This window comes from Octopus bimaculoides, chromosome 2 (genome assembly GCF_001194135.2).
Source record: "Octopus bimaculoides isolate UCB-OBI-ISO-001 chromosome 2, ASM119413v2, whole genome shotgun sequence".
In the NCBI taxonomy this organism is placed as follows: Eukaryota; Metazoa; Mollusca; class Cephalopoda; order Octopoda; family Octopodidae; genus Octopus; species Octopus bimaculoides.
This window is the reverse complement of record NC_068982.1, coordinates 11318115-11328328: the sequence shown is the minus strand read 5'-3', so window position 1 is coordinate 11328328 and position 10214 is coordinate 11318115. Positions and strand designations below refer to the sequence as shown.

The 10214-nt window shown below is 36.9% G+C and overlaps 1 protein-coding gene across 1 annotated transcript in view; it reads left to right on the top strand.

Annotated features, from left to right (window-relative positions):
• The window catches only part of LOC106871845 (AT-rich interactive domain-containing protein 5B), a 156648-nt gene that overhangs the window by 67367 nt on the left and 79067 nt on the right, over positions 1-10214 (top strand). Inside the window, exons 10-13 of the mRNA XM_052965954.1 lie at positions 834-931; positions 4005-4155; positions 5497-5574; positions 5964-7424. Of these exons, the coding sequence (XP_052821914.1) occupies positions 834-931; positions 4005-4155; positions 5497-5574; positions 5964-7424 (1788 nt within the window). The remainder of the gene's footprint in view (positions 1-833; positions 932-4004; positions 4156-5496; positions 5575-5963; positions 7425-10214) is intronic.

Genomic DNA, 10214 nt, shown 5'->3' with positions numbered 1-10214 from the left:
TACAGTCCCACTGTGTGGCACCTTGGGCAAGTGGATTTGGTAGACGGAAATTGAAGGAAGCCCGTTGTATATATGTATATGTATGTTTGTGTGTCTGTTTGTCCCCCCCAACATCACTTGACAACCAATGCTGGTGTGTTTACGTCCCCGTAACTTAGCGGTTCAGCAAAAGAGACCGATAGAGTAAGTACTAGGCTTACAAAGAATAAGTCCTGGGGTCGATTTGCTCGACTAAAGGCGGTGCTCCAGCATGGCCGCAGTCAAATGCCTGAAACAAGTAAAAGAGTAAAGAGTATATGTGTATGTTTATATACATATATGTTTATACATGTGTGTATGTATGTATGTATGCATAACCATACATGCTCTGTCTGAAACAGAAACAAGAAACTCGGAACAGCTACAGAGGTAAGCCTCGACTCTGAATAAATGAGCTTTTGTGTGTTTGGAATATCAAGTGACAATAAATAGTTTCTAATTTTATTCATTAGCTTCATATTTGCATTTATTCATTAAGTGTTAAAAATAGATAAATGCTTGTTTTTTGTGAGCTCTCAAAATTTAGAAAAGCTTGTATGAAATGATTGAAGCTCAGTATGATGGTAAATATAGTGTAGTAGTAGTAGTAGTAATGATAATAATACCGATAATTATAAATTAGTTCATGAAGTAGTTGAATAACTGAAGCTAAGAACGGTTTGAATCTCAGACTCAGCTCACCTAGTTCTTAGACCATTGCACAACACAATGTGTTTTTTGTAAAAAATTTTCTGAAAATGAAAATGTTTTCAATAATTAGATTAATTAAGTTTCCATTAATCTTTCTTTTACAGATTACTAATCAACGAATGTGGAAACAGTTATATGACATGATGGGTGGTAATCCTGGAAGTACAAGTGCTGCGACTTGTACAAGAAGGCACTATGAACGGTAAGACATATGCATCCTACTTTAGACAAGAAATTCTTTTGTAGCTTTCCCGACCCCATGGTTCTTGGTTTAGTCGCACTGCATGGCACACTGGGCCAGTGTCTTTCTTCTACTATATAGCCTCAGGCCAACCAAAGTCTTGCGAGTTGGATTTGATCAGCTGAAACTGAAAAAAGCCCATTGTGTGTCTGTGTTTGCCCCCCACCCACCACCACACACACACTTGAAAACTAGTGTTGCTGTGTTTACATCCCTGTTACTTAGTGGTTCAGCAAAAGGGAACAATAGAATAAGTACCAGATTTTAAAAGAAAATAAGTCGTGGGGTTGATTCGTTCGACTAAGATTCCTCAAAGCGGTGCCCCAGCATGGCCGCAGTCTAATGACTGACACAAGTGAAAGAAAAGATGAGTGACACCATTATTTGGTTCAACAATTGGGCTGCAGCCTTGCTGTGTAACGTTGGCTGTGAAAGTCTCAGTTGATCACGTTAGCTCCCTGTACTTAATTAAACAATGGCTAATTTTTAAACCACTAAATTACTGAACATAAACACAGCTTTGTTTCTATCAAGTGGTTTCAGTATAGACAAACATGGAAACAAAGATGAAACATAGACACACACATACTTACATGCATGTGTGTTTACATACACGCACGCACACACACACACAGTTTGATAATCGCTTTGCTGTCTAGGTTGGATGCCTGCGTATTTAAGGTAATATTTCTACAGCCGGATGTTCTTCCTGTCTCAAACTCTCCCCCCCCCCCCTGTACAAGAAAGGGTTTTTATTTTGTTTTTTTTTTTCTCCTTTTTAATTCTAACTACTTCAAGAGTGTAGAGTTTTACCATATAAACGGAATAACACCAATTATTTGTCCAGACAGGAAAAGCATCCAGCTGTGGAAACAAAACCAAGGCAGACAGTACAGCTCAGGGCAGTCTCCTGTTAAACTGTCCAACCCATACCAGCATGGAAAGCAGATTTTAAAGGATTAGTCTCGTGCAAGAACTGGAAATGGCAACTTTCATGTATATGTACACACACACACATTCATTCACTCACTCACTCTCTCTCTCTCTCTCTCTCTGGGCTTTCTTTCATCCAATTTCTATTTACCAAATTCACTGACTTGGCATTGGTCAGCTGGAGGTTATATTAGAAAACAATTCTTCATGATGTCTGCCCCACAATGAGTCCAAACATGTAAGTAAACTTAACTACTCAGATCCAAAATAATGGACAGACATATCAAGATTCACCATCACATTGCAGCTGCCATGACCTTTGGACACATTTTTTCCATGCTCAGAATTGCTGAAGCATGGAACAAACCACCAGCATCAGTTGTTAGCTGGCATAACACTATATAATTCAAAGCTTCCATGAAATTCACCAATTGTACACCTGATGCCCTTACCATCATCATCATTGTCGTTTATCATCTGCTTTCTATGCTGGCATGGGTTGGACCGCTTGACTGAGGACTGGCAAACCAGGAAGCTGCATCAGGTTCCAATCTGATCTGGCAAGGTCTCTACAGCAGAATGCCCTTCCTAACACCAACCACTCTGAGAGTGTCATGGGTGCTTTTTACATGCTGGTTTTACAGGAGCCAATCAGGCGGCATTGGCATTGACCATGCTCAAATGGTAATTTTTACATGCCACAGGCACAGGTGGTACTGGCATCGGCCACACTCAAATGGTGCTTCTTACATGCCACCAGTATGGGTACCAGTCAGGTGGCACTGGCATCAGCCACTCTCTAATGGTGCTTTTTACGTGCCACCAGCACAGGTATCTGTCAGGTGGAACTGGCATCGGTCACGCTTGAATGCTGCTTCTTACATACCACCAGCATGGGTGCCAGTCAGGCGATACTAGCATCGGCCACTCTCGAATGGTACTTTCTACATGCCACTAGCACAGGTGCTAGTTGGGTAGCACTGGTATCAGTTACGCTTGAATAATACATTTTACATGCTACCAGCACCCACTTTAAATAACTCATTCACTGTTCACTTCTTGTGCATTTTCTATATAATGTTCATGCACTTTTGGTTACCTTCTCTGATGAGTTGTGCACCTGAGCACTGTATACAACAAGATCATTATATTATTACTAGTAATTCTAAGGGAGTGACCTGGCAGAATCGTTAGCACCCTGGGCAAAATGCTTAGTGGCATTTCGTCTGGCTTTACGTTCTGAGTTCAAATTCTGATGAGGCCGACTCCGCCTTTCATCCTTTTGGAGTCGATGAATTAATTACCAGTGAAACACTGGGGTCGGTATAATTAACAAGTCCCTTCCCCCAAAATTTCAGGCCTTGTGCCTATAGTAAAAATGATTATTACTTGAAATTCTGTTAATGAGCAGTAAATTTTAACCATCTTACACAGCGGTTCTCAACTTGGTTCCATATGATCCCTTGGGGTTCACAGTTTAAGGATCTGAAGCAGCCAGGGTTATTTCTCTAACATTTTACATACCTCAACATTCACAATTTAGCATGTGAAAAAAACAAAATAGGAATTTGGAAACAAGCATCTATAAAACTAGTTTTTAAACATGGAATGGCTTGGCAGTTGTAGAGGGTGGGGTCCACCAGAATAAAATAGCAATCAAAAGGGTCCAGAGTTGTAAAATGGTTGAGAACCACTAATCTCGCAGGACTGAGTCTTAACCGATATATATGAAGGCTTTCTTTTTTTTTGTTTGTTTTGCTTGCTTATACTAAATTAACCTTTTCGTTACCAACTTGGCTGAAACCAGCTCTGGCTCTGAGTACAAATGTCTTGTTTTCATAAGTTTTGAATTAAAATCTTCCACCAAACCTGAGTCACAATTTATGTTCCTAACACCAGCAGAATGATAACTAAATTATTTTACTAAATTCTTTGTTATATTTAAAGTAATTGAAAGAAACACAGAGCATCTCAAAATAAATACAGTAACGAAAGGGTTAAGCTTTTGTACCAGGTTCAGCTTTTATGACAAATATTTCTGAATTAATCCAGAATTTTGTAACTATTATCAATAATAAATTTCTTTTAAAATATTTTTCAGTTTATTACTTCCTTTTGAATTAAGTCAGAAAGGAAAGGATCTTAACATGTTATCGGATATAAAACAGAAGAAAAGTGCACATGTATCAAAAATGGACACCCATCACTCTAAACAACTTTTACATGGAACTAATGAGGACAAAAGAGACAAGGTTTGAAACCATTATTATTATTATTATTATTATTATTATTATTATTATTATTGTGCTGAGCTGGCAGAATCATTAGCATGCTGGACGAAATGCTCAGTGGTATTTTGCCATATCTTTACAGTCTGAGTTCAAATTCTGCCGTGGTTGACTTTGCCTTTCATCCTTTCAGGGTTCGATAAATTAAATGCCAGTGACACACTGAGATTGATGCAATCAACTAGTCGCCTCCCCCAAAATTTCAGGCATTGTGCCTTTAGTAGAAAGGATTAATATTACTATTATTAGGGTGGCATGCTGGGCAAAATGCTTAGCAGTATTTCGTCTGTCTTTAGTTCCAGAGTTCAAATTCTACCACAGTCGACTTTGCCTTTCATCCTTTCGGGGTTAATAAATTAAGTACCAGTTGTGTACTGGGTTAATCTAATTGACTTGCCCTCTCTCCCCAAAATTTTGGGCCTTGTGCCTAAAGTAGAAAAGATGATTATTATTAAAGTGGTAGGCAAAATGCTTAACAGCATTTCATCTGTGTTCTAAGCTCAAATTCCACTGAGGTCGACTTTGCCTTTCATCCTTTTGAGGGTCAATAAAATAAGTATCTGGTGAATACTGGGATTGATGTGACCAACTTAACCCCTTCCTCTAATATTTGACTGGTACTTTTATTTTATTAACCTTGATAGGATGAAAGGCAAAGTATTAGAGTTGATGGTATCAACTAAGCCTTTCCCTTAAAAATTGCTGACTTTTTGCCTAAATAAGAGAAAACTGTTGTTAAGGAGAAAGGATTGATTGGCAGAGCTGTTTGTGTCAAGCAAAATGTGTTGTGGAATTTGTTCCCACTCTTAATGTTTTGAGTTCAGTTCCTGCTGAAGTCAGCTTTGTCTTTCATTCATTGAAGGTTGATAAACTTAAATCAGCACCCATTACAGGTGGCAAGCTGATAGAAATCATTAGGGCACCACAGGTAAAAAAAAAAAAAAAAGGCTTTTTGGCTCTTTACATTCTGGGTTCAAATCATACCTAGATCAGCTCTGCTTTTCATCCTTTCAGGGTCTATAAAATAAAGTATCAGCTCAATATTGGGGAGGGGGTTAGGTCAGTGTAATCGAAGGTTCTCCTCACACCTTACAGCTCTGCTCCTAAACTTGCTGCTATTGTACCAAACAAAACTAACTACAAGTCCAGTCCTTCAAAATTGTTGCCGTTGTGCCTAAATTGGAGACAGTTCTTGCATGCATTGTACTGAAAATGTTTTCAGTGTGTGAAATTCGTAATATTGAATCATTTTAGAAAAAATAGGAGATATCACAATTAAATGAAGTATTAATTTTATTATTTTAGAGAAACAGAATGAGTATTGAAGAAAAAGAAAAGATGTGGGATGAAATGAGGAAAACCAATGCTCAAAATCGAGATAATGTAAGCATTTACTTACAGATATGTCTTAAATTTTCATTAGTACTCATTATTAACGTTTTTCAATTAAGAAAAATAAATATTTTGATTAAAAAGCATTTCGTTGTTTTTGTAAATCTCAACTGAATTGCACTAATGAAACAATTTTTAAGGGAAGTAATTCGTATAATATTAGTAAGAGTTAAATCCCTTGAAACGAATTTAGTTTTTAAGAGTCTATTTTGTAATGAAACGTTAACGTGGCTGAGGAGACTATTGGAAAGTATATCGGAATAGATGTGTAATTGAACGATATTAAACTGTATAAATAAATGCTGTGTAACGTTTTGTTGAAATATTTAAACTGCGTTGTTTCATATTTGTATGAAGAAAATTTTCTTTATTATTTTTAGGTTCGACGATTTAAATCTGGGACCCAACCAACAGTCAAAAAACTCTTATGTGAAAAATACAACCAGGATCCGTCAGATGTACTGCCTTCTTCAGTTAAAAGAGAACCATCTGATATTAAGCCCTCAGAAGAGTCTTTAAGCCATTCAGTATCTCCCCCAACACATGTTAAGAAAGGACCAAGTGTGACTCGGATTTCATCTGAAGTCAAGAATCCTGTCGTACCTGTTGTAAAACTAGAAAGTCCTATAAATGATTGGAAATTAAATGCGTGTTTAGCCATACCTAAAGAAATAACTGCTGCTGCCGTACTTGCCAGTCAATCACCTAGTCCTATCCAACTCGGCCTAGACAAGAAACAATCTGTTAATTATGTGGAAAAGAGTCAAGTTGTGACACTGCCAACACCGTCTCCTCCCTCTAATCCTTCCTATGAAAGAATCAGTCCTGTTGATCCAGTCAGTTATGAACCAGACAGTTATTCTGTCAAACCAGAAGTATCACCATGTAGTGATACTAGTGACAATAACGATTGTGATAATCAGATAAAAACTCGACCAGGACCAAGCATACTTGGACCTTTGTTACATAAACAGAAACGAGGACCTGCTTTTCAGAATCATCACATTCCATCAAGTGGGATCGCTACAGTTTCTAATGATTCTAGTAGTAGTAAGTGTATTGAAAGTACACCTCCTTGTAAGGTGCAACTTACTTCGAAAGTAAGCACCAAAACCAGTGCAACATCTGTAGCGCCAGCCATCTCTTCTAGGTCATCTACAGCTTGTCACTCACTCCCTGTTAATCGCATACCTGAAAATGGTCGGTGGCACGTTCCGAAAGTGGCTCACACTCAACCACCTCGAACTCACCGAAACGAGGAATTAAAATCACGTATTGTACGTCAGACGGTTATTCAACCAACTCCACAAAGCCCTCCAAATCATTTGCTGTCCCTTGTATCTCCATTGACCAAATATAATCGCCCACGACTTGAAGACTCTCTACCTCAGCCTGCTCATACCAACCATATGAAAAGAGCTCGTACCTATTCTAACTGTTCCTATAACCTTATGTCACCAATAACAGCTCACATTTCAAAAACTACTAGCAATAATATGGTATATTCTTCTGTTCATAGCATGGATACTAACTCACCATATTATATTCCTCCTCCTCCTCCTCCTAAGAGACAGAAACTGTCAAGCAGTCACACATCATCATATTTGGACACTGTACATAGACCAAATGATATACAATCAGAACCAACAGATTTATCTATGAAAACATTGAAAAAAGTTGTAAATGGAAGGATGAGTTACAAAAATTCTTCAAAAGATTATTCAAGAAATGATATTAATGATTCTATGCCTAGCATGTCATTTGGATCTTCTTCGTCTCCGCCTAGGGATCTTCAGACTCCTCTTGATATGACTACAAGCTCAAAGAAATACAATGTAAAGGTTAGCTTATATTTCTTGCGTATTTTTTTGTTTAAACTATCCATTTTAGATATGCTTGATTTAAGTTTGAACCCTGACAGTTTTATTGTATGAAAATGTTTATATGTTAAACAGGAATGTATATGATTTGCGTATCATATATTGCAACACCTGTTTCCAAAGCTACCATTAATCTCTCTCTCCTCCTCACATTTTTCTCTTTCAATCATTCTCACTTCTCTTCATATATCTTTGTAATTTATTTCCTCTTGTACTTTCTCTCTCTCTCAACCTGCTTATCTAGCTGTCTCCCTAACTCTCCCAAATATGGTTTTTCTACACTTAACCACGCTGGCTGAGCTCTAAAATTACTGGATTCATGAAACCATCATTAAATAGCAGCTTAAATCTTGCTATGAAATTGTCCAGTTTGTCTATTTAACAGTGCTATCAATTGAATCTTGGAAAGTAAAAAAAAAGCATTTTAAAAAACAAATTTAATTTGAAAATTTTAAATATTTACTCAAATCAGAAAATATGTGCATGTACATATAATTGATTACACAAAAATATATTTTTCTGAAAGATATTTAAAATATAAAGGTTACTTTCAAGGAAATTTTTAAAAATTCAATTAATTTTCAGATTTTACTGATAACCAAATGATTTAGATTATTTAAGCAAATTAGTATAGATTAGTACAAAAATGTTTTTGGTTTCAGTTTTGAATTTGTCATCATCATCATCATCATATTTAATGTTCTGTTTCTATGCTGGCATTGGTTAGATAGTTTGACAGGAGCTGGTAAGGCCAGGGGTCACACCAAATTCCACTGTTTTGGCATGGTTTCTGCAGCTGGATGCCCTTCCTAATGACAACTAGTTTCCAGAGTGTACTGGATGCTTTTTACATGGCGCCAAAACCTGTGCCTTTTACACAGAGCCAGCACCTGTACCTTTTACAAGGCACCAGCACCTATTTCTACAAATATGTTTTTGGTTTAAGATTCAAATTATTAAATATATTTTTGATTTTTGTTAGACACTGATATCTTGCTTATTCAATACGTCAACTGCTATGCCTCAAGATGAGGAACTAAACAGTTTTCTCCTCCCCTATTTGGAGCATTTCCATATCTAATTAAATTGTTTCTTAAAAAATTAAAACCGATATATGTGAACTTAGTAATTAAATTTCTTTAGCAATAAGAATTTTAGGAATAATAGCATCTTGAAGAATTTTTAGTTTAATGCATTGTCCCTAGTACTTAGATCTTTAAAGCCCGGTACTCATTCTATTGGTCTTTTGTTGTCAGACTGCTATGTTAGGGGGTGACATATTCACAAGAAGTGATGAGAGGCAGACAGACACACACACACACATATTTATATACATGATAAATTTCTTTCAGCTTCTGTCTACAAATCCACTCGTGAAGCTTTGGTCAGCCCATGGCTATAGTAGAAGCCACTGGCCCAAGATGCCATGCAATGGACTGAACTCAGAACCATGTGGTTGGGAAGCAAGCTTCTTACCACACAGCCACACCTGTGCCTATGTTATGGCATAGGTTATCATTATTTTTTCCTTTGTTGTTGTTAGTCTGTCTTTAAAGAAGACCTTAGTCAAAATATTTCTATAGGTATTAATTAATGTTAAGAACACTCCAAACTCTAGGGTGGAGGCTATTATTAGAATGTTAAACCCCACCATCACCACCACCATCAGTCATTGCTTTACTTTTGATTCAGAGAATTGATATCACAACTGCACTGCCATTACAAATTGACATGAGAGCTTTTTCCATTCCTAATATGTTATTGTTTTTACATGTTGCTAAAAACTTGTTCAGCGAAGCCTAAGCTCAACTCTTTACCATTTTTGCAATGAAATGAGTTTTTTTGTTCGTTTTATAGTTCTGTCACAATTTCTCAGCATCTCCTAATAGCTTCATGAAGCACTAAGTCTTCTGTGCTTTCTCCATGGACACAATAATCCTTTCTACTATAAGCACAAGGCCTGAAATTTTGTGGAGGAAGGGGGCTAGTCGATTATATCAACCCAGTATTCAACTGGTACTTATTTTAATCAACCCAGAAAAGATGAAAGGCAAGTCAAAATGTAAAGTGAGAAGAAAATGTCTGATACAATATAATTATCGGATGCAAATTGCCAACCTTTAGGCCATTTGTTCTATACTGTCATAGTCTAATGTATTCATTGGGCTCCATAGTGTATCTTTATGTACATGCCCATGTACATTTTACTACCATTTTATTTTTTTGGAACATTCATGTGAAAAATGAATTTTGTAATTCCACACGATGCATCTCAGGTTACTTGTGTAGCAGAACAGTTATTCCAGGTAAGAATTAATTGGTGTGTAGTAGAGAAGACTCTTAGTCTTCTTACATGAGACAAATCTCTTGATGGTGGACGTACAATAAACTGGACCCTGTACACTCAAAACGTTTTGTGATAGGAAGATTATTCAACCACAGAAACCAAACTGTTTCTGCAAGCTGCTTCACAAGTTTCCTGTCGTATAAAGCAAGAACTGAAAGAAAGGGTCTCTAACCTTGTATCACTTGTCCTACTTGGAACAACCTCTCTAATTTGAGGGGCATGATAAAATAATCTCAGCTCATATAATACTTATTAAAAATAAGTCTTATTAAATGAGACTTATTAAAAAAAAAAAACAGAGTTGGCCAGTTCTTGCTGTTTTTGGATGGTCCTAATTGGTGCAGAACCCAATGTATGCCAGAATAGCCAATTACGAAAAGCTTACATTAGTGGTTCTCTCAACT